Source organism: Thermobia domestica, chromosome 5 (assembly GCF_964235325.1).
Source record: "Thermobia domestica chromosome 5, izTheDome1.hap1.1, whole genome shotgun sequence".
In the NCBI taxonomy this organism is placed as follows: domain Eukaryota; kingdom Metazoa; phylum Arthropoda; class Insecta; order Zygentoma; family Lepismatidae; genus Thermobia; species Thermobia domestica.
This window is the reverse complement of record NC_137458.1, coordinates 198365600-198392586: the sequence shown is the minus strand read 5'-3', so window position 1 is coordinate 198392586 and position 26987 is coordinate 198365600. Positions and strand designations below refer to the sequence as shown.

General features: G+C 34.4%; 1 protein-coding gene across 2 annotated transcripts in view; it reads right to left on the bottom strand.

Moving 5' to 3' along the window:
- Positions 1-26987, bottom strand: part of LOC145686334 (lanC-like protein 3) — a 252452-nt gene that overhangs the window by 42573 nt on the left and 182892 nt on the right. For both annotated transcript variants that reach the window (XM_081759553.1, XM_081759552.1), the window contains one exon: positions 21580-21696. In XM_081759553.1, coding sequence (XP_081615679.1) covers positions 21580-21696 — 117 coding nt within the window. The remainder of the gene's footprint in view (positions 1-21579; positions 21697-26987) is intronic.

Sequence of the window (26987 nt, the reverse complement as noted above, 5' to 3'; positions counted from 1 at the left end):
AAATTGAGGAAAAGCGAATGGCATTCAATGTTTTATCACCGCGCCCACCATTGCCAGTTTGCCATACTGATCTATCGTACCTTATATTGACCCACAGAAATTATTGCAATTATTCCACCCTATGGGTTCGACCATCGTGACCGGCAAAGCCTAATGGCAATGTACTGGTTACGGTACTTAGAACGTATCAGGGGTAATGAAATTCAGCATTCCAGAAATGGTTTGGAAAAATGATTTGGGAGGTATAAGGTTGATGGATTTTAACCTCGAACAAATACAGTTTTCGAATTTCATGGGTATTTTTTCCATGGCTGTTTGACCTGCTATCCTACACTTCGACGTGTCCCTGGATTCCAGCTCTAAGCACGGTACATCCTTACAAGACCGGTATGAAAGAACCGCCACGAAAATAGCATTCATGAAGAAATTAAATCTTAATGTCGTTCAAATGTGGAAATGCGAATGGGATCATTGGGCGAAGACTGATAAGACCTAACAGGAGTTTATTTAAACTCTGTGTAAGGATCTTGTTGACCATCTAATATCCAAGGAAAATTTTCGTTGAGGTCGTTCTGAATGTTTTATTGCTTTGTACGAATGTACCAGCGAGGAGACCGTGGTATATTATGATGTAACATGGTTATACCTTTGGGTGATGGCACGTAAACCAATGCCTGTAGGTAAGCCAAAAATTTACAAGGGGCCGGACTTTCCACAATTGGGAAGCATTAATGGATTAGTAAAATTCACCGTCTTGCCCCCAAATGACATATTTTCCGGTGTTACCATATACTGCAATGGTCAGCTTCTGTTTGGGTTGTGCCGTACATGTATGGAAAAAAGTATTGACAATTCCACGCATTGTCATTCCGATCGTGTCTTAAAGGGGCAGGTACTGTACCCCTGAACTCCATGTAGCTTTACAGCACGGGTACAAAATTCTGCAAGTAATTGAAATTTGGGAATTCGAATTCATGGATCCTGAAGGCGATTCAGATGGTCTGTTTTAAGACTATGTGAATTCCTTTCTTCAAATGAAGCAGGAAGCCTCAGGTTTTCCTCCCTCTTGCAAAAGCAAAAACAAAAAATGCATTACAGTTTATTAGGGGCGTGGCAGGAATCCTAAAAGGTACAAGACCTAAACGGCATTACACCTAAAATGCGCAAGTGCTAAAAATTATTTCGCGGCACAAGTCCTAAATGGCAGAAGTCTTAAAAGGCACAAGTCCTAAAACTCATATTGCGGCACAAGTCCTAAACGGCAGAAGTCCTTAAAATCATATCGCGGCACAAGTCCTAAACGGCAGAAGTCCTTAAAATCATTTCGCGGCACAAGTCCTGAACTGCAGAAGTCCTAAAAATCTCTTGTGTCGCTACCATCTCGTCCGTAGGAAGAATACTGTCAATCTGTTAGTTAAAGTTTAGATATACTGTTTCATTTTACAGAACCTTATTTCTTACAAGTTATTTGTATAAATACATATTCTATCGTTCTGAAATAATAAATAAAAATAAATAAATAAATAAATAAAGCCTATTGTCCTTTCTTGCTCTTTCCATGATATATTTCTATGTTGACAAAATTTTAACTTCCTAGCAAATGTGATTCCCAGATCTTTCATATTGTCTGTTTTTCTCTATTTCTACACCATTGACCTCATATTAGTAACATAATATTGTGTTTTAGTTATGTACGTCATAAATTTTGCTTTCCTTGTGTTGTTTTGATGTAAATTATTTTTACACATATATTTCTTGTACAGAAGTCTTTCTGCAGCAAATAATTGTCATACTCGTAATTAACTACTACTTACTCGTTATCATTATTAATAATTTTTGTGTTACTAACATAGTTCTTACCGTTGAAATTAAATACGTTCATATTGGTATTGTTGCAACTACTTACTACTGAAATGCTTCATTGAATATTTAAGTCTGAAGTTTGTAGCAGGGTGGCCATAGAAGTTAATGGCTTATAGGCCATAGTGCGTCACTGAAATCTTAGAGGATCTTTGAAAAACAACTTAATTGAAATTAATGAAAAAGATATATTTAAAATAAATTTATTTAATACAAGAACATTACGTTTAATCAATTCCGCAACCATGGTTGAGAAAGGGATGTATTAAAGTACGAACCACTGAAATAGTGCAGAACAGGTGAGTTTTTTATAAATAAATGAAAGTATACTAAAATGTAACTAACTAGACTAGAAATGAAAGAATGGAACTATATATATATATATATATATAAATGAAAGTAACTATATTTGTAACTTAACAACACTTGAACCACCAGACTGATCTCGACAAGAGCTTTCAACATAGATGAGGTTCGGGCCAGAGATGGTTTTATCATTTCGATTTGAAGGTGCAACTTGAAGGAAGGAAGTGCGGATATATATTAAAAATTATCGATCTTAGTGTCGAATCCATAGTTTTCGGGGTTGCTGAAATGAAGGCTGACATTTCCGATGAAGCTTCAATTCTAATTCAGCACTGCAACTTGGGGGATGGAGAGGAAGATGTATAAAATGATCGAAAATGACCGCTATCAGTGTCGAATCCATAGTTTTTGCGGTTGCTGAGGTGAACAGTTACACTTTCGATGCCGTTTAAATTCAAATTTACTCCCGCATATTGAGGGAGGTACATAAAAATGATGCAAAATAATTTATATTAGTGTGAATCCGTAGTTTTTGGGGTCGCTGAGGTGAACAGTGACACTTTCGATGCCGTTTAAATACAAAATTACTCCCGTAAATTGAGGGAGGTATATAAAAATGATGAAAAATAATCGATATTAGTGTGAATCCATAGTTTTCGAGGTCGCTGAGGTCAACAGTGACATTTTCGATGCCGTTTAAAAAAATTAAATTTATCCCCGCAAATTGAGGGAGGGAGAGCTATATTAAAATGATGCAAAACAATCGATATTAATATGAATTCATAGTTTTCAGGGCCACTGAGATGAACAGTAACATTTCCGATGCAGTTTAAATTCAAATTCAACGCCGAAATTTTAGGGAGGGGGAAGAGAGTGATATATAAAAAAGATCGAAAATGACTGGTATTAGTGTTGAATCTATAGTTTTTTGCGTTGCTGAGATGACCAGTGACGCTCCTAATGCCGTTTAAACCCAAATTCAGCGCCGTGAACTGGGGACAGAGGAGAGGGGGATATATATATATATATATATATATATTATATATGACCTTGGGGTTGTTTTTATGAACAGAAACACTTCCGATACCGTTTACATCCAAATTCATCTCCGCAACTTGGAGGCGGAGAGATATATAAAAATGATCGAAAATGACCGATATTAGTGTCGAATCGATAGTTTTTAGCGTCGCTGAAATGAATAGTAAAACTTCCGATGCCGTTTAAATCCTCGACGGCACATCCCCGCAAGTTGGAGGCGGATATATATATGATCCAAAATGACCGATACTAGTGTTGAATTCATGGTTTTTGGGGTTCTGATGAACAGTGAGACTTCTGATGACATTTAAATCCAAATTCAGCACCACAACTTGTGGGGGAGAAGATGTGGGTATATAAAAATGGTCGAAATCAGTATCGAATCCATACTTTTCTGGGTAGCTCAGATGAACAGTGACACTTCCGATGCCGTTTAAATCCAAACTCAGCCCCCCATTATTACTCCTAAAGGGAGAGGAGGACATGTAATAGTATGTGAAAATGACTGATACTAGTGTCAAACTCATGGTTTTGGGGTCCCTAAGTTTACTGGTGACAGTTTTGATGCTCCTTATACCGAAAATGAAACTATTATCCCCGTGTGAAGAACGGGTATTCTGCTAGTCTTTAAGAATAACGAACGGAAGTTTCACATGTTAAATTCTTTAATATATTTGTCGCTGCTCAAATTTACGCACTTATGCGGTGTGTGTGTGTATATGTAAAGAAAATCCTCTCTCTTTTTGAGTTCTTCGAAAAATATACAAATAATAGAGGTATTTTTATCAGAAAACTAAAAAATAAAATTAAAAGATGTTGCTTTAATTATTTTTCCTGCTAGCAAAATAATTGTATGTATAGATGCTGCAGACACGTTACAGCAAATAAGATTAGCATCAGGCGAATAAATAGTTTTTAAATTACATTATCCGGGTTTTGCCAATATTTCCGAACAAAAGATTTTTTCTAATGGGTTCAAAATTTACAAAAATTTACACAGCACAAGGAAGATACGTGTCTCCATAAAACAAATATTTGATTTTAACATACTGATATTAACTGAAACGATTCTGGCCCTGTTATTTTAACACTTCCCTGCCATAAAACGGTAACCTTATAAGATTACTTAAGATAATTTAAATGCGTCTATATTATTTAATCTAACTTCGATTATATTTCAGTATTTTTTGTAGCCATAACTCCATTCTATCACGGTGCTAACTTTAAAGGAATGGTGTAAATATATTTATTGCCATAAAACTTCCATATTCTAATACAAGAAACATAACTACTCAATGATCTTAACGGTAAAGTAGTAAATATAAAATAGTTTTCATTTTAAAAGCATAATGTGTGAAACATTCGAAAATTTCAATTTTCCCCAATCTTTTCGTTTTTTTCAGGTTCGAGGAAAACGGTAAAAACTGCTTTTTAACCCAAAATTCCCGTTTTTTTCTAGACCTTTGCAACACTAGTCGCATATATTGTGAACATTCATCAGACACGAAGACACATGATTCATCACTGAAACTCCTTTTCTCCAATCATCAGCAGTCCAATGTTCTTTGCCTCGTGCCCATTCGAGGCGCTTCTTTGCAATGATTGGAGTAATTTTTGCTTTCTTTCTTGGCCTGAGTGCTTTTATTCCCTTAACACAAAGAACCCTTCGAACATTTTCAGGCGAAATATCTACACCATACTCAGCCATTTTTATGCTTAAGTCTCTAGAAGTTGCGTTTCTGTTTCCCAGAGCCAATCTTTTTTTTAGTTTTTTGATACCTCTTAGCGATAGCGTTGGATCTCACCCACACTTGCATAGCCTATTTTGCTGACACATTTGCTTCTTGCTCATCGCAACGGAGATTTTACTCACATATTTTTGCCTGTGGGGAATTCGAACATAAAAAAGTGCTCCCTTTGCTCTTTCCCTTTTATGTGTTCAATTTTCAGTTTTTTTAAACAAGACAGTTTATATGCCAAATTTCATTCGACTAGCTTCAGAAACTTGCGAGATACCCTACCCTTAAAAAAATCTTGCCCCACCCTTTTTACGATATTTATTTCCAAAAATTCTTTCTTATGTCCTGCTTTCATAAGAAAATTATATTTTATAATTAAAATTTAACGACTCTACTTGTAGTAGTATGCCCAAAAAATCACTCATCTTTAGTCTTTTATATAAGAGTACAGAAGATAAATACAGTCAAACAAATGTACTTCCATGAACAGTTTCAGATTTCTTATAACTAACTTCCTACAAGCTGTGGTTTTAAATTTACACTGTCAAAAAGGAACAAACTGGAAATATAATAATATAGTGTATTTGTGTACATGTGTAATATGTATAAATTTATTCTTATTGAAGCTTTTGTAATCTGGAAATAAACTTTTGATTTGCTTTTAATATATAAAAGGCCTGCTCCCCTAGAAAAATTTGGTTACACCCCTAAATGACTATGTAGTAATTTCTGGAAAAATGGCACAGGACCTAAAATTTAGGTCTAGTGCCTATATTTTTAGGACTTGTGCCGTTTAGGACTTATGAATGTCACCCACTGTATTGCATAATAAATGTTCTTTGTTCAATTTTAAATTTACTGCGTTCTTTATGTATACAATTGATATTTAATGTTCACTCGTGAAATGTCTAGTAAGCTTTTGTCCTAATTAAGTAAACTTTGGTGGATTTTTGTCCTACTCTTAACAAAATACGCTCCGCACAGTATATATTGCAATTCTGAATGTTTGCTTGGTTTCAGAAGTCTGGTAAAATATGCTTTTTAAGCATTTTTTATTTATTTAGTTTTGTTTTAGGAATTTGTCTTGGGATTCTCGTATCTCCATTCCAAAGAAACGAATTTCTTAACTAATTATGTAATTAATTCTTAGAATGAAATAGGTTGTATTATGTAATTCGTGTATAAGTGCAGAACAGATAGTGATAATAATAATCTTAGTAGTACAAATATAGCTGTTACTGTTGGAATTAGCTACGTTCGTAACATTATTGCCAACTAGTTGCTCCATCGTCGCAATTTAGTGTGGTGGTGGCGAATTTCAGAACTAAAGCAAGTGAATGAAAACGGCACAAGACCTAAACGGCACAAGTCCTAAAAGGCAGAAATTCTAAACGCCAGAAGTAAATATTATAAATAATGTAAGTATGTAAATATTGTGAATGCTTATTTAAACAATACTATAAATATATAATTATTTATTATATTAAATACTTATAAATATATCAATCACTTAAATATATGTAAATAATATCTATAATCAATAACATACCGTGCCATGTATATCACTGAAGAACAAGAATTAGTGCTGATAAACAATTAACACAGATTTTAATTACATGTTTTATTTCAAATGAAGATCACCTATGTAAAACAATTATTGGTATCATATCAATAAGTATGTGTATTTTGTAGAAGAAAGGAAGAACACATTAACTGCGTCATATCAAATATTTACCGATCATACATACACATTTACATGCTTTAATAATACTTTGTGGCGCTCAACCCTTTATACAAAATATTGGTATCTTATTTATGGTATTCTATGGTATGGTATTCTATATAAGATAAGAAAGAATACATATGGTTCATAAAGGGTTACTTATGTGACAAAATTTTCCTACGATAAATCCGCATGAGCTGCAAACCCTGTTGAAATCAATGACGTCATAATGTCTTCTACAGGGATACAAATAAATTATTTACAAAAATTAAAGATTTCAGTTAAAATATCTAAAAATAAGCAAACGAATTATACTACATTGACATCATATATGTTTAAAATACAAGTAGAACATAACTAACAAACGCTTAAATAAGTATAAGTCACAATATATATATCCCAACAATACAAAGCATGGTAAAATCAGTTACATACGTGAAGCACCAAACAATATATAAGTCAACATTACAAAGTTCAGGATATGTATCTAACATTACAACCAAAAGACGTTATGCAGCCCTAGCAATTCAGTCAAGGCAGTTACAGCACATACATAGTCACAATATATGTCTACAATACAAACCATGTGAGAGTTATGCAACCCCAACATTACAACAAAAGGAGACGTTATGCAAAGCCAGCATTACGTTAAAGGCAAAGTTAACACACTTACATGCATAAACAGTCACAATATGTAAGTCTACAATACAAACCCTAAGGTGGAAGTTATGCAACCCATCATTACACCGAAGTTACGTAACCCAACATCACGTTGAAGGCAAGGTTAAAACACACGTGTATAAAGAGTCACAATATGTCTACAATACAAACCAGAGGTGGAAGTTATGCAAACTAATATTACAACCATAACAAGAGGTTATGCACTCCGCATTACATTCGAGGTAAGGTTAAATGCAACATGGTACATATATTCAATGACAAGCATTGAATATATACAAACTTCAATGAAAAGATGATATTCTACGCTAAAATCCCGTATCATCCAGCAAAACACCATATAAATGACTAAGATACTTTACTTAGTTGTGTCCGTTTCCTCCCACAATATCCGCTATATATGTGTACAATATATACTACTCTATAGTGTACATATCACAATATATCTTTAAAATAAACGTTAAACACGAAAAAATCATTCTTTCTAATCCTTTCATTACCAATTAATCAATATTCATGAATAATAAATTCATTAATCTAATTATTAAAAATTAAACTAATTTATGCAAAAATATGTTAAACAAATATAATTTGAATCCTACTTACGAAAGGAAAAGGAAGACTCACCTCAGGTAAACATTTTATTGCACCCGCCATAAAGCCGAAATCAGGTAAAGAGTTTATTACCCTCTGCAATGAAAATAAGCTCTCAGGTAAAGAAGGTTCCCTAACCTCAGGTGGCAGGGTCATAAAACAAGCTGGTTGACAGGGAACCGGCTAATTAAAAAGGGTTCCTTTAGCCCTAAAGGACCTCTTCCAAGCAATGGTAACCAAATTATCATTCGTTCTTCGTTCTTAGCTAATCCCACCTCTATCCATTTATTATTGGTTCCTATAAAGTTTCTGGGCGGAATAAGAAGTTGTAAAACCATTCGTCTCCCGTTTTTGATTTGCTGGAGTCTTTCTATACATGTTAACAAGCTCCACCTTCTGCGTGAAAACTCAAAGAAAAATAACTACCTCTTACAGAGGTATATTCTCTTATCTCCTAAAAACCAAAAAGTGCTTGTAATTCATGCGAATTTAAACATAAATGAATACAAATTAATTTAATTAATTAGATTTTCTTCTATCAATATGTTCTCTAGACATAATATGAATAATTTATCTGCCTATCAATAACCAATACTACAACACAACAAGGACACTTTGTTCTTCCAACTAGCTGTTAAGAGGCAATCCCCACTTACTCCATATAATTGCATTGCCTACAATTATTTAAATTTTATTTTCTTTCTTGTCATCCACCGTATTATCAGAAATTTTTGGAATTTTCCCATGTGTCCACCTACTTTTTTGAATATACTTAAAACATTCAACCCTTGCGTACATGCATCGTCACGTAAGCATTCCAACCACTTTCCAGTCAAGAATAGAAAAAAAATTAACATGCACCTGCGCTCCCTAAACAATTTCCTCTTGCGTACGTGCATCCGGTCACGTAATCATTCCAACCATTTTCCTATCAACAAAGGATAAAGGAAACCAGCATGTCAGTGACCCTAATTTATTACACATACAAACATCTACGCTAACCATTGTTCCCACATGTACAAGTGTATAGTCAAGGATAAATAACATTCCTGTATATAAACACCTATTGTTAGTATTTCCTGCACATTTGGTAAGACTACTACCACTTCTACTCCTTGAATAAAGGAATTCCTAGCATTCTTTCATGCATACGTGTCTCCTTCCTCTCCACACTTCCAGTTAGTTTCTTCAAGTTCATTCACTTGTTCTTCACCGGTTCAGGGAAGGACAAAGAAGGCAAGGAACAAGTTTCTTTAGAGGCTTAGGAAGGATGGCAAGTTAACTTTGTATTCTCAACCGTTTGTGTGTTTCCATCAAGTGTTATCAACTTAGATATCAAAGTATATTATCAAAAATGTTTTACAATAATTTTTGTTGGATGGCAACACTGAAAATCACTATAAAAATGGCAATAATGTGAGAAAATCACCATAAGTTGTACCACAAAATAGGATAAAATTTGTAAAAATTTATAAAATAATATAAAAACAGATAATTTAATTTTAGGGGGTTGACAACCGATTTAGGACATACATGCCTTCTATACTACTACCAGATAAGCTAGCTTATTAGTAACTACTATAAATAGAGTGAATTAAACAAATTAAGGTACTTTCTCGCGCTTGCGCGGGACCCTGCGGGTTGCTAGTTTTAAATATTACTTTCTTGTGAATAAAAAAAAATTGCAGCCCACTAAATTCTGCCGCTCTGTGCTCGAGCACAGAATAGCACTTACAGAGCAATTCACATATGTCTTTTACATATTTGCTATAGTTGTTATTACCGTAGGCGGTAAGACATATTATCCCAGTTCCAGGTGAGACATTATTACAATTACAATCCTGAATGTTTGTTATATTCTATCAAAATTAAATATATTCTGTATATATTCTATTAATGATAATTTTAAGTTATTGTGTTTTTAAGCAAAGAGTGTACTGCCTTCTTGCTAGTGTCATAACGAAAGGTTTTATGGAGTTTTTTTTTTTTTTTTTTAATATCAATTTTGCTTTTATAGGTGTAATGTTACTGAGCTTGCTATTGTTGGCCACTAACAACATTTTTAGGACCATAAATTTTTACTTTTGCCGACTTTTTTTTCGAAAACTACACAAAAGGTTTTTCCCCCATGCACGTCATTTTCTTAGGTTCAACGAGATTTATCGATTGATACGTATATCTTATCTTTGGACAATTATTGTACAATAATCTATTGTAGAATTTAAAGAGATAACAAGTTATAGTTGTTTTAGAAGTATATTAATACGAACAGTTTATAAACCTTAAGTGTAGAAGTACATTATTGCATGACTAAATTACTGTAAAATTTTCGTTAGTTACATCCTTCAATCAGTTTTAGTGTATACAGGAACAAAAGCCAGCTCATAGAACAAAATATTCCTGTTAGGAGTAATATTAATGGCGAGTTCTTCCTTGCAAAAACGCATTGTAACGTACTTCATTTTGTAAAACATTTAGTAGCTTATTTTAACAATAATGTCTTTTTTTGTTCAGTACATTACATAGTTATGAATGCATATATAGGCTACTACCGAAACATTGTACTTGGCATTCGAATTACTAGGGAGGTAAGGGGAATACCTACCTCTGGAAAGAAACAAATGTGCCGCAGGGAAGGGGGTTTTACGTGATCTGCAATATACCTATACTGCAACTGTGGTAATTTTCTTCTCCAATACATGTTATTCCCATTTAAATTTCCCGTACTTCGTGTACTGACTGTACTAAAATAAATATAATGTAATAAAAACATTCAATATTATTATTAAATACTGATAATATATTGTGGACAAAGAAAAGAAATCAATTTCAGCATCTAACTCTTCTGGATACTGGTTTAATAAGTTGACTTATGACATATTTTATTACTTTTAAATTATCGAAAGTCTTTCTGTGGTAAGAACGAACGAAAAAAGGATAATTTCTCTTCGTTACGAAGATTAATAAAACTATGAAGAGAAAAAATTGTGCATATCCGTAAAGGCGAGAGTTCTCTCCCTTAGTAATTAGTAGTCTCTATTTTTACCGAAAACATATTCATGCTTAATTACTGAAGCGAGTGTAGTGAGCTTTTACCATTCGATTCGCCCGGAATTTCTGTGTCTCTGTCTGTTCCACGAGAACTATCGCAAAACTTACCTAATTCAAATGAAAATTACTGTTAGTATATACAATTTCCTCCAGCCTTCCTAAATAATCCAAATTTTTAGGGTTGCAACGATGAAGGGTGAAAGTCGCCTCATATTGTAAACATACAAAAAATCAGGATAAAATACGTAAAAATTGTAACATACATAATAATATTATTAATTATATATATTTAATATTTATAATATGAATAATTATTCGATTTTGAAAAACACAATGTAAACTTTTCTTAGGGGATTCCGATGATACCCCAGTTTGCCACTAAAATTTGCCAAGAATGGAAGGGTGGATTTATATCTCATTTAGATAAGTATGTTCCACTATAATTTTCGTTTTAAAAAAGTATTGACGCAATATGGCGTATATTTTCTTTGAGCCGCTCTGTGGAGCTGAAGTCAAGTGAGGTATAAAGAGATTGATTACATCCCATCCGATGATTTTTTTTAAAATCCAAGATATTAGGTAAATGTTAATTGATTTTGATAAAAGTTCTTTAGTTACTATTTTCTTTTAGGATTTTTCAGTCTTCAGTGCTTGGGATCAGTCAGGAATAAATCGATGGCTTTACCCGTAGTGTATGGTGAATACCCCCTAAAGGGGATCACAGCAACCCCATGTGGTAAACATTCAAAACAATTTTGCAGGATAAGCTACATAAATTCACTAAAACTTTATTAATAATAATAATAATAATAATAATAATAATAATAATAATAATAATAATAATAATAATAATAATAATAATAATAGACTCAATATGGTGCATATCTTTTGAGACTTCATAATCATCCCTACTATCTGAATTTAAAATCAATCGAGAACTAGACATTGAAATTATCTCATTTCCCCGGTGTTCAAAAAAATGTGTTCTACAATTACATACGTAACATTGTTCTATTTTTACACATATCAATAATGAGAGAGTGAATCCCTCCTGATTGTAAATAAAATATTTCCACGGCAATTGCATAAGTCTTCGATTTTTATAAAACATATCCCAATGTGTGTTTTGTTCGAGATTAGAGACTTACTCGTAGGGGTGTAGAGGGAGAATATGGGAGGAAAGGGAGAACCCACGAACACGATGTTTTCTTTAGTTAACGCCTCACGTTATGCATCTACATTAAGGTAGGTGGTGATAATAATGAACGAAATTGTGGAATGAAGGCGAGTGGAAACGGGAAAATTCCGAGAAATTTCGACGCGCACACTGTTTGCCACAACCAAAACAACTTAGCGAAAACCGGGATCGAACCATGAACCCTATGTACCATAGATAAGCGCTTTACAATTGAGCCTCATTGAACATCTATAGTTGAGTTCTTTACTTCTCTAACGAAAAGTGAATTAAAGTACTATATTAGAAATCTAAATTTATCTTTGTACAAAAATAATAAATTCTACATAAATTAAATATATTGATAAATATATTACATTAAAAAAGAAAATACGGCAAAATTTCTGAATACAATCCTTTTTTTAGTCACACGTTTAAAATAAACATCATGGTGTGAAATGCACTTGAATTATGTAAATTTTTTGAAACTGATTGTAGCAAGTTGCAATGCACTTGAATTTTTTAATTATCTAAGCATCACTATTAATTTCATATCTCAGTAAAAAAAAACAGTGCACCTTTAATTCACATTATTAATAAGGAAAAAAGTATTGACCAATATAAACGGTCATCATTCAGAAATCCTAATCTAGAATATTAGTGACATAACTTTGAGAGTACTAAAAGATGTCTATATTAACAAAATTATATTGACAGACTTCCACGACAGCTTATTATTTATAAAATGTGAATCCCTGCAATGAGTCTTACTGCCTAGCGGCTTATGCTGATAAGAACTATGGCAAATGTGTAGAAGAAGGTGTAGTCACTAGCGTGAGCAAAATAAAATATGATGAACTAGTAAGTTGGGACTATTTTTAGAGAAGAAGTATATATTATGATGGAAAAATGAAATGAAATTTTTGAGTTTTACATCCCATGTTATGCCGGTTAGGCTAAAGGAGACGGTGATGATGAGTAATGAATGAAATGGTGGAATGAAGAAAGTGGGAAGAACCGGGAGAACCCCGAGGAAACCCACGCACACGGTGTTTGTCCACCACAAAGTTCACTTGGCGGGGGCTGGGATCGAACACGGGACGCCAAGCACCAAAAGTGAACGCTATACCACTGAGCCACCGCGGCCCATATTCTAATGGAGATGATAAGATACGTCTACCCCTGAAATGGGATTTACCCAGAAAAACGTAAGCCGTTGACCGACTAGCGGTAAACCTTAAATCGCATGATTGCCAAGCACTGAGGCTATCTACTGTGCATGGTTATATTGTAGAGAATGCAGAGGTTGGCAAGCCTTATTACGCTGTCGCAGCTACAGTACGCGAGTGGAATGTACACTGTAATTTCAACTTCAGGATTAACAGTATGCGAGCGGTCACACGTGAATAAACAAACGTATTAAGTCTATCTTAATCTTTAGCTGCAGACATATCCATACGTTAGCAAGCATTCTGAATAATTGAGACGAATTATCTTGCCCAGTTTATTGATAAAATGAAGATTAAAAGAAAAGTAAAGTTAGAGCTGAAGTCCGTCGGTTAATTTAGACTTACAAATACCGAAAAAGAGATTGACCGACGAACTCCCGAGTTACATAGTACGACATGTGTCTACGAAGTTACATCAGTTTTTGGAGACACATCACATTTATAGTAAATGCTAAAACGTGACAAGTTTCTGCAACTTACGTCACATCTTATGACTATTTTGTCCTTTGGTCCCAATATTAACTTTCCACATACACCTTTTTGTACACCCAGCACTTCAACTGCGTGCGCACATAGACTCTTAAGTATTTTCCCTTTTCGTACACATTTTTTGTTATATTAAAAAAAATTGAAACATTGATATTCAGTGCTTACGTCCTCATCACGTGTAAGGCCTGGTGACCACTTCCTAACAAACATCTCCAAAAATCTCTTTCATATCCTGTTCTGAATTGCCCCTTTGACTTTGTCTCACCCTTGAAGTCTCTCCTACGATATCCAATGTTAATAGGAATTTTCCATTGAGAATATTGTATCACTGGGATTCAAGAACACACAAAACACATATTTAACAGATGAAATAAACGAAATATACATATATACAATATAAACAATTGGTAACTTCTCAATTAAGAAGGGGAGATCGGCCGTCCTTTCAACATCCCATAGCATAATTAAATATGATTAACCAAAAACAAGAATCACATAATATTCAATTAAAGAAAAGAAAAAGAAAAATACAACAGTAGGATGTACGGCTGTTACAATGCATTTAGACTACAAATTTCTCTAGTCTGCTAATAGGCCACCAAGATTCCGCCAATAGACAATGAAACGTGGTCTTTCTGCTGACACATGCCCGCAGCTAGACCGCAGTCAGTCAGTTAGTTATTTAGTTAGTTCGTTAGTTAACTTAGTTAGTTACTTAGATAGATAGATAGCTGCTTGAAAGTGACTTATTTGCGGACTCGTAATTTATAGGTCAAAAATAGTAAGTCGGCATAATAAATCATAGTAAGTACATTGTATTGCGTACAATTAACCAAAAAAGTAAAAGCCGACTAATGTTTCTTTGCAAAATTGTATTATCAACTTAGAAAAACATGTCCCAAAGTGGTCTATTTGTCGACTATAAAAATCACAAAAGTGTTTTATTTTTAGAATATTGATGTTCGATAGGCATTAAAGAGCTGAAACGATTAATTTAATCTTCATCAACTATATTACCAACCTTCAAATAAAAACGTTTGCATTTTTGGGACAAAAAAGTCAATATGTTAGTCAAGAATGAAGTTCGGTCATCAGAGGAAAAACTGAAAAATATTGAATTTTTAAAATTTCTGATATTAACTGTTGTGTGTATTTGTAATTGTTTAATGTGGTATTATTGGTTATTAAAATAGGTTTTCCAACCTAATTGAGCATTCGATATGAAAATATTTATTATATATATTAAACCAAAAAAAGTGGTTTATATGCGGAAAAAAGGACTAGATTTCACCAAAATTCGGAATAATCTAATTCTCCGTAAACGTTTAAGGAAAATAAGGTTTGAAATATATTTCCCTTTAGGGTGAGATTGTATATGACAATTTTTACTTCAATATTTTCATTAAGTTGCTTAATAATACACATAAAATAATTCAAGCTGCTTGTGGTCTATTTTCAGAATTCAGTGTTACCATCTCCCATCTGAAGACTTTATTGTCATTTGACCGGTGTTTTAAATCAAATACTTGAAACTGAGTGTAAGTTAATGGTGACATTCAATTTATGAACACGAATTCCTAATTGACATGAGAAAATGCACCATACGGTTCCTTTTAATCGTCACACGATTAATGTTCTTGCCCAATTGATGTTTTATTACGTGCTACTTGGTTTGCAACATTGTGTTTTTGTGGTCTAAATGCGGAGTAAGACTGCCAACCTTCCACAGTAGATAAACTGTAATATAACGATACACAATAGATAAAATGTTTATATATATATATATATACACGAAATTACAGCTAGATTTCAATCGGTTATATGTGGAAAAATGCAATTATATTGCAAAAAAAAAAAAAATGTTTACCAGCATTAGGGAGAAGATGCAGAGAATTACACAGACAGAGACAAAGTTTTCTTATCTGACCAGTCAGTCATACTTGATATTTGTGACACCACTTCATATACATTTATGAAGTTGCCTTCACCCCCCCCCCCCCCCACGTTCAAATTTCGACTTGAAACTAAAATCAAACGTTTGTTTTTTGTGTGTTGTTGACTGTTTTGAAGAAACAATCGTTTGTTTCGATAAACATACAGAGATATCTGCAAAACAAAGTTGGGTGCAAATTCACACTGACCCCCTCACTTTCAAATTTCGATTCAAAACCAAAATCAATGTTTTATTTTTGATTGTTTTGAAGAAAAAATAGTTTGTTTCGAAAAACTTCAAGAGATATTTGCAAAATAAAGTTTGGGGTCTTCTTTACATTGTCCTTCAGTTTCAAAATTCGACTCGAAACTAAAATCAATCGTTTTCTTTTCAGTTTTTATTGATTGTTTTGAATAAACAATCGTTTGTTTTGAAAAACTTTAAGAGATATATATATAAAAAAAAATAAGCTGAGACTAACTTCACACTGACCTCCACTTTCAAATTTTGATTCGAAACCGAAGCCAATCCTTTGTATTTGAGTTGTTACTGATTCTATTGAAAGAAATACTTTCTTTCGAAAACTATTAAGACATATTTACACTTTCATTGGCCTCCCCGCTACTTTTCAATTTAGATCCAAACCTGAAGTCAATCATTTGTTATTGATCGATTTTAAAGGAAAGAAATGTTTGTTTCCAAAATCATAAAGATAAATTTAAATAAAGCTGGAATGTAGCCACATTTAGCTTGGTTCCTTCAAATTCAAAATCAATTTTCTTTATATCGGTTTGTTGTTGATCATTTTGAAGAAAAGAAGCTTATTTCGATAAACATAAGGATATATTTACGAAATAAAGTTAATGAACGTTGTTTATTTTTCGTTTGTTCTTGACTGTTTGAGGGAAAATTCGAAAAACGAAAACAGATATTTACAGGATACATTTGATGTTCAAATTCATACTACTTATTCTAATTTTAAATTTCAATTCAATACTCATGTCAATCATTTGTTTCTCGTTTTTTATTGATTGATTTGAAGAGAAAATAATTTGTTTCGAAAAATATTAAGAGTCATTTATAAAATAATACTGGGTGAGCCAACTTCACACGAGTCTTTAAAATTTCAAATTTCGATTCAAAACCAAACTCAGTCATTTATTTTCTTTCGTTATTGATTGTTTTGAAGAAAAATCGAAAAGCATTAAATATATTTTGATAACAAAGCTGTGATCATCTTCATGCTTGCCCTGTACTTCCGAATTTCATTCAAAGCAGAAAGCAGTTAAAAATGAGAAAAGGAACAGAATCAATAGCATACGCAGAAGTTCGTCAAGGGGGTTTCAGACTCCCAAGTTCATATAATTTCAAGTGTTTATATATATATTTATCTTTTACTTCTTTTACATAACATCTTGCTCAAATGGGATTTCAAACCCGAAATCCCTCCCCTTGTGTACGCTACTGAACAGAATAATATTCTTTGAAAGGAGTGCATACTTTATGATAATGCAATACATTTTATTGCTTTAAATATTGAGAAACGGAAAAGACCAATACCTGGGAAGAATACAGATTTTATAATGAACCAGTATTTCATTATTTTATCTTAAGCTTTGAAAATGAGAAGTGAAACACTACAACGAATACAGATTGGATATTAACACAATGCTTTATAATAGCTTTTTTACATTATAAATTGAGAAGAAAGAATTGTTGTGGAATTCAAACACTTTGGGTTGTAGCAGACCTAAGGGTGGAGACATAATGGGTCGTATGCAGAGTCATTTTGACGCGTAATTAATGCCACACTAAAGAGTTCGACTAATATAAGGTTCTTCTAGTAGTCAGGCCTTTAGTATGACGCTAATCATACGTCAAAACGACTCTGCATAATGTGTTTAAATTCCATAACAACTTCCGGTTTCAAAATAAATATACATGGAGCAGAAACGATAACAGATAGTGAGTAGCAGTTTTTTAGAATCGATTAAGTGTTCTAAACATAATAACCATTTTCTCTTCCAACCCTCTGTTCAAATCGGAAGTGACAGAAATCATTCACTTCCAGTTTTAACATTGATTGCCATAGACCAAAACTGTAATACGTAGATATCGAGAAGTGGATTTTTGTAATCAATTAAGCGTTTCAAAACTATATTCCTCTCCCCTGTAATCTAACCACTTCCGGATTTAACACTGATCGCTATAGAGTAAAAACGGTAATGAACAAAAGCAAATTTTTGCAATTGATTAAACGTCTGGAGAATACAATCATTTCCATCCTGAAGTATCCACACAAAAGTGGTAGAATCCCGCTACGACTTCAAGGTTTCAATATTGCTCTACATATAACAAAAACTATAAGAGTCCGGTTCTAACGTTGATCGTCATAAAATGAAAACGGTATTATGTAGCAAAAAGCGGTCATCTGTAATCACGTTTGCTGCGTTACGAGTCACCGGTGGCTCGTGCGATATTTCATTTCTTTGCGGTGCCATTGTATGCATTGTATTACCTCTGTGAGTTTGTGGTATTTTCGTTCGTACACATTTTTAACATTACTAGCATCGACGGACAAATCTTCAACGAGACACACGGTGACTTGTATACAACTGAGATCCAAACTAGGTTTTACACTGCCGCAGCGAACGTGTTAATCATCCCAAGAATATATTCGCTCTCCACTCTAATATCTCTACTAAAACCAGAAGTGATATCAATTTTAACCACTCATGATTTCAATAACAATTGAACAAATATCACGCCACTAAAATCAAACACCATCATGTGGTGTACACGTGACAATGTTACTTGTTTACTGTATAAAGGGAGAATGAAACACTATTTTTATTCCATAGTGTTATACTCATTCTTCTTAATTTGTAATATATAAAGCAATTCTAAACCGTTATTATCTAATTTGTGTTCGTTGTAGTGTTTCACTTCTTAGTGTCAAAGTTTAAAAGAAAGTAGTGAAATATCGTACTGGTTTCTTATAGAATGTTTCGTCTCAGGTATTATTATTACAATTATTGGCCTTTTCCTTTTTTAACTTTTATAGCAATAAAATGTATTGCACTATCATCAAATATGTGCTACTTTCAATTAATATTATTCTGTTCAGTAGCGTACGCAAGGAAGGTGGGGGGGGGGGGGATTTCGGGGTTTGAAATCCCATTTGAGCAAGATTTTATGTAAAAGAATATTTTATACACACACACACACACACATATATATATATATATATATATATATATATATTAGGGTGTCCCTTATATAGGGTAATTTCGTGTTGCGATACGCAGCCTCCCCCCCCCTCCAATGTATTCTATGTGACCATAAACACGCATTAGTGAAATAGCAGCTCTCTACGAAAACCTTAACCGTGCCGACTTCACGACAAAGTCATGAAATGGTGTTTCCACATTAATTTAGAATTTCCAACCGAAATAATGGAGAAACTAAAAGAGACAGAGAAACGAAATTTTGTACGAAGCAACTAGAGAAAGGGCGACATCTGTTCGTGTATTGACAAACAACACCGGATGAACAGTGTTGCCAACCCAAGACAAAGTTTTGTTTTTGTAAATGGAATGACCTAAATTGAGTATCAACCTTGAAAGCAGCAATGAAAGTAAAGACAGAAGAGATTGTAAAGGCAGATCAGTGTTGCAAACTTTTCGTGAAATAACGTGTAATATGTATTGGCGCACACAGGAAGTAAGGTACTAACGTTTTGAATACCTTAAATCAGATATTGACAAGAATTGTTTGCGCTTACTCTAAGTCTACAAGCATCCGCTGAACAGTGTTGCCATCAACAGAAGGGAGATACTGAGTTCGGAAGAGATACAATAACTCGGAAAAAGTCACTACCAGTGCAGTACAGTATATATATATATATATATATATATATATATATATATATATACACTTGAAATTATATGAACTTGGGAGTCCCGACTCCCCTTTCTGCGTACGCTACTGATTGTGTATCCCAACGGTTGCATCTCAGTTAGAGAAGTCTCCTCTGATCGTCTAACTACCTTTTCACGGGACTTGGCTTTTGGGTTTTGGGTTTTGTCTTGGCCTCCGATACTTGAATTTTCACCTGGTCTGTGATCGGACAATGATTTCACCCTGCTTCCCTCAAGTTCCATCACATATCTTCATTAAATTAGCGTTCGCAATGAACTCTAATACAGCTGTGTTTGTCTCATCCACTCAAGATATGAATGGAAGCTTGCCATTACACCACTTTGTCTGCTATTTCGTCGGCTATTTACTCAGCTGGAACTGATGGGGCGTCTTTGAAGAGTATCAAATTAAATTGAGCACTTCCTGCTCCACACAATTTTTGGACCCGAACATAATTAAATATCTGTGCTCCGTTTCGGAGTCGTGAACACGGTAGAGATTTCCGCTTCCATCCCCTCTCACGGAATTGAGTGATGTACTGCACGGAGAATAGTGTAAGATTGCTCCTGTTACTATACGACATCTATGATTCCACTCCACGTTACATCAGAGCTGTTCTGAAGATAAAAAGTGGTTCAATGCCATGGTAAGATGCACGTTTTTTATGTTTCCATTACATTGATTGTACATGAATGTATGTGGCGAGAAACCAAAACCATTGATTTAGCCTTCTGCTTTAATAACATATGCTGTTGATCTTACATTTAATACAACATATTTCCATTAATTTGTCCGTGTTGAACAAGTACACAACCGTAAATGTGTTGAAGATAGAAACAACATCGTTGAATACTTCATTTTCCTTATAACTAGTCTCTCATACCATTTATGACATTCCTGACAATCTACACCTATCAAGGGTAGTCGTGAGAGGAACACATAAGCGTTGACTTACTTACAACAATCACCTTAACTACCTTGTGTTCATACGATCACATGGGGCATGGTAACCCTGGTTCTAACAGTCGCAGTCCAGTCAAAGTGGCTCGAAAGATATTTCGACACATGTGTTTTCCAATGCATAGGAAGGACATTTCTCTTGTTCCTATTCTCTGCTTCCTATCATGCACTATCGATGAGCCACTGATAGTTCACGACCCACGCGGGAGGCAACTCTGCGTAACATATAACAGGGTATTCGCAATTCCACTATACAGTAGAAGTCACTTAATTGCAGAATAAACGTTCACTAGAATCGTCCTGGCATCAAGACACAGACTGACCAATAAAAAACTACAATCGTCGTGTTATCCAATGACTTTTGAACTACTAACAGTATATTTTCTACAGACACTACCATCAGCCTGCCTTTACGATGGTCAATATACTTTGGGAAAATAAAATCCCATTTAACAGAACATTTAACTATCGGGCAGCAACATATACAGCTGTTTGGACAGATAGCCGGTCGTACAGGTGCTGAATATCGTTGTAAACTGGGCGTAGTTAAGCGATAATCTCGTTAGAACTCGACTGGCAGTCACGCGCCATTCCACCAAAGCACACGTACTAGTACGGCTTAGTTTCGAAGACGTGGATCATCATAATCTCAACACCACCCTCTGTCGTGCGAAGTTCGCTGAAATCGAACAATATATAGGGATGTTTTTATAGATATCATCGTAGAGGAATGCTTTACATGCTTATATAGCTAAATAGATACATAACCTGCTTTAGTCCTCATGGCTATTTTAAGTAACTTTTTACCCATTATTTTCAGTTCTTAATCTTTGATTTGTTTGAATTTAAAAATTCATTTTTAGTAATAAATGAGTTGTGCTTACCTGGACCTTTCTTCAGAAGTCCTTTAATCCAAACCAATTCGCCACACTTTAAACAAGACTGCAAATACTTTTCGTCTCTCCAATATAAATAAGCTTTCGCCATCAAATAAACCACACCTGAAAAGAAAATTTTGAGATGCACAAAAACAAACACAAATTAAAAAGTTGATACTGAATGCTGCATGAAAAAAGTTTAAAAATTTAAAAACTTGTTTTCATAAAATAATAAAAAACAAATCAAATAGTACTAAAAACTGTAAGATAATTGTTATTAAGACAATTATTTCTTAAAAAAATTCTATTTATACATGACTAAAAAGAAAAAGATGAGGAGTACTCTCATATGCGATCACTTAATTTACACAAGAATTGAAAAATTTATAAATTAATTTTATATGAATGCTTTCATGCTTTCCTTTTCAATCATAGATCTTTTTAAATAATTTCCTTGAAAACAATTAATTTTTACTTTTAATACTATTTATTTTATTTTTTACATTCTACTACTATTTCTTTTAGTTTTTACCTTATAGCACGATTTGCTTATTTTTTGTTATTTTCTAAAACAAAGTACAGTATGCGGCAAAACAAACAGTATTAAAATCACATCGTTGGCATTTATTTATTTATTTGTTGTACAACATAATGAAACATAAGAAATGTTGTCAAGTGGATGTCAAATAAACGTTACTCAACCCATATTGTAAATTTAAGAAGACTCGTGCCTGCATATCATGTGTTCAAAATGTTGACCATTACATCGCGCACATTCCTCTTAGTGGTCCTATAGATCGATGGACATGTTAGTGAACACGGGTTGCTGGAACGACAGAACAATGAGCGAATCTTCTCTCTGAACTACGGTATACTGGTAGGGGGTTATCTGTTCGGAAAATTGCTTCCTTCAGCATACCCCATATGTAGGCGTCTGGAGCCCTGAGGCCAGGGGAGTGGGAAGGGTATGAAAAATCCATTTTGCGGGAAATCAAGTGATGTCCAAACTCTCGTGGGCAGAAGTGGGCAGAAGGACAAGTGACCCAGTTGCAATGTGAGCGGTAGCCCCTTCTTTCTCCATCAATTGTTATTGTAACGACAGATTTTTGGTATGGCGGAAACCTCGCAAAGGATGCAAGAATGGATCAATAATCAACTGGCGATCGATGTAGCGATCAAGGTACACACTGTTTTCATCACTGAACCATATGTTACTAATGAAGACTTCATGTTCATATGTCATAACTCCAGAGCAATACAGTAGACGTGGGCGCCCATCCCCTGTAGTGAGATGCTGCTCAGCACCGTATGAGTGGAAATAGTGCTCGTCAATAAACACCTTCTCCTCTGTTGTAAGTAACATTATCTTTGCGCCAACTGCACACTACGCTATTGCACACACGTGTGGCGCTCACAGTTCATACCATGTTGCATCTGCGCACCATCCGTATGCGAATTTCAGTACTGTTTGTTTTGCCGCATACTGTGTTTTTTAATATAAAAAGTAACTAATTTATTTTCTACTTTTTAGCTCAATGGTGATACCGTCACTAATGTTATTATATGGAAAGATATACTGTACATAATCATAAAAATATCGAGCAATTAAAGAATTCAACCAAAACCACGCAAAATGAACAGATCAATACCTAGGGAACGCTATATGTAAATTCTCCATATTGTGATCCTTTCATTGGTGCAGGCAACAATTGTTTATGAAACAGTCAAAAATAATTCGATTATTTTTCATTAGAGGACAACTAGACTGTTTTAACTTATTATGAAGATACCTAGAGAACCGTATTTGAAGAATTTCGATATTTTCTTTGTAACCATTGTTGGAAACAGGTACATTGTTGCAAAACGGGATCAAACTACCTCAAAGTCAGACTTAGTTTACAATAAGAAGAAAAAGGTTCCAACGTTTTCAGAACAACTAATGCACAAGTTCCTAAAGCTTTTCATCTCACTAAACATTCTTCGCAATTATTATCGAAAAGCCATTGTTCCAAAAGAATAGCAAAACACACGACTGAACTACAAATTTACATTTTAAACGGGATTCGATTTCTCGCCTATTTTATCCTAGGAAACGGCATTTTTCTTAGTACTATTTCCAGTTTACAGTTTCCTATACTTCTATGTAAGCCTCTCGATTTTCTTAATAGTTCCAAAACCGACCGCTAAAAACTTTCATTTACTCTCACCAGAGCTGCTACTGATTACAATAATTTTTAAGAAAGAAAAAAAAAAGCATCCAAAATACCTTTAAGGTTGCAAGATTTGAGGACACGCTGAATCATTGTAAGTTAAAGAAATGCATTTTTAAAAAATGCTCTTCTATATTGTAAACAAAATCTTTTCCAGCAATAACTCTGATTTCTTTTTATATATACTTGATTCGCTGAGAGCTTATTGGCAAAACTAGTTAGTAACGAATAATCATTGAAAAATTTCGTGCGAAAATGATACAAAATAAGGAAATTTCAAACCAAATAATTAAATAAATACGAACTTTCGGCCCCTGCGAACACCGAAGTTGCATCTGAAAAAGAATGTAAATCAGCAATGATGTCGTTACGGATAGTTGGAACTGAAAAATGGCTAGTTTTTAGAACATGTATTATTAATATTTAGAAAACAGTTTCGAAAAGCCGTTACCTTTGTTGACGCTCCTTTACGTTTTAATACAATAAATGAAATAAATGACATTTCTAATTTTACGTTCTATACTTAACCCTGAAAGTGGTTACGAAATAACTGGTGGAATTAGAATGTGGGAGAAATGGGGACCTCCCAAGAAAATTCATGGACATGATATCGTCCACCACAAACTCATATGGCCTGGCAGCTCTCACATCAGGAGGCTTATTCTGGATCAGTGTTATTTAAGAAGACCTAGGCAGATGGGAGGACAATATTAAATAGATCTCGAAGAAACAGGAATACAAAGTAAAAACTGGATCCAATTGACAAAGGACAGAAGTCAATGGACAGATTTTGAGAATGAGCCATACAGTTAGTTAATTATTTCATGTTGCGCTAATGGTTACTCTGAAATGTGTGTGCACGATGGCAGATTACGGTGGTTGCAGGTCTTTGACATCTGTTATTTTTCTGCATTCTGCTGTGTTTTGCTGTGCTGTGTGAGGTTTGGTCATATGAACGGATGTCAGAAGGAACTCCGACTTTATTGAATGTATCTTTTACTACTAGTGATATGTTTTTGTGCTCTGACAGAAGATGTTTATTCAAGGGACTTGGGTTGTCACCGAAGTTTCCAATGGCAACATGGAACTCTCACAGATCAACACAAATGTCACAAGGTAAGCCTCTTAACTGGTGGATCCAACTGCTTCTTTTTGTGCTTTTGACTGGAGTCAAAGTTAACTCCAAGTCCCTCTTCAGTGTTAACCATCAATTTCTCCATTTATATTATCATTTGAGTTCTATCAAGAATAAAATAACGGACTATAACATTCATTTATCTGAACTTCTGAAATACGATGGTTTGGCTTTCTGTGAAAGTTGGTTAAACGACATAGTACTTAATGACGTTAACATTCTAACAGTTCAACATTCACAGACAGGACAGGCTTCAGAGGGAACAGAATTGTTATGTATATAAAAAGTGTCAAAAGCAAAGATAAGATCTTCAAAATGACTGTAAAATAATTTGGATAGATGTAACTAAATCAAAGAAAGTGTTAAAAAAAATGGTGCCAACTACATAAAGGCACATCATTATCTGTCCTAGAAGCATGGGTGGAGTTAGGAATTTTTCCTGGGGGGGACACCATTCGTCTGCTGGGGGGGGGCACAGTAAATAAAAATGAGAATTGCAGGATCTTATACGTGGCATTTTTATTTCTTGTCAAAAATTTCGTGGGCAATGCACCTCCATGCCCCCCCATAGCTCCGCCCCTGCCTAGAAGTCTCTTTTGACTCTTGTTTTATCGGTAATTTCCAACGGTGACAATTTTATATGGCGTGTTTTATTTACCTATAGCTGGTCTACAACCATAATAGGCGTTACGAAGTACGCTCAAGATTGCTGGTTCATTGACACCTTTATTAACTTGTTGGGATTAAAACAATACAGTATAACATATTTAAAACAAAAGTAACCTGGCTTAAGTTATTTCTTCTCTTCAGCAAGCGGACATATCACAATTGGATTTCTTCCCTTGACATGATTGTTAAACGTTTCCTTTTCCTGTGTTTCTTCAGCAAAAAACAATAAACAAACGGAAAGCAACACCATATTTCCATTCCCCAAATGGCGGCCCTGGAACGAAATGTGCCGTACGTTAGCAACGCTACCCGGATACAAGGCCTAACATCTACGTCATCTGGGGCGCGTGACGTCACATATTGTAGGTCATCAAGGCAGATTGCTTCTGCAATGTAAAATGTGATTCTTGTTCTAATAAGTGAAATAAAACAAAATGGTTTGTAAGTGTTGTGTTCCTACATAATCAAATTGATCACGTTTTAGTAGATAGAAGAAGGCAATCTAGCATAATTGATGTCCGGTCGTTTAGAGGGGCTGATTGTGACAATGACCACTACCTGGTAGCAGCGATAATACGAGAGAGGTTATCGTTGAATAAAGGTAATATTCATTGTCCGGAAACGGAGAGATTCAATTTAAAGAAATTAGAAGAGAGCCAGGTAAGAGAGAAATACCAGATTGAAGTTTCGAACAGATTCTCGGCTTTAGAAGATTCGGAGTGCACCAGTGTTGAGGATACCTGGATTGAAATTAGAGATAACATTAAAATTTCAGCAAAAGAAAAATTGGGACACGCAGAAATACGTAGGAACAAACCATGGTTCCACCAGGAATGCATAAAACTAGCAGAGAAGAGAAAACAGGCAAAATTACGTTGGCTACAAAATCCGAATGAAATAACTACACAAAATTTCGCAGATATCAGGCGGGAAACTTCCAAAACTTTTAGAACAAAGAAACGAGATTTTCTGAAAGCTAAAATTAAGGAACTTGAAGATAATAGTAAAAATAAAAACATACGGGATATGTATAAGGGAATCAACGAATTCAAGAAAGGCTATCAGCCTCGTGCTTATATATTAAAGAAATCTGACGGTACAGTTCTCACTGACACGGATAGCATCTTAAATAGATGGAAAGATTTCTTTGACGATTTGCTTAACACGCAACCAAAAACTAGTGTGCGTGGAGAAAAGGAGATACACACCGCAGAACCGTATATTCCAGAACCCAACCGAATAGAAGTAGAAACCGCTATAAAGAAACTAAAGAAATACAAATCTCCGGGTGTAGATGAAATTCCGGCTGAGTTAATTTTAGCTGGAGGCCAAAACTTGTGGAACAAAGTACACAAACTCATTCTCCTTATATGGAACAAGGAAGAATTGAAACAAGAGTG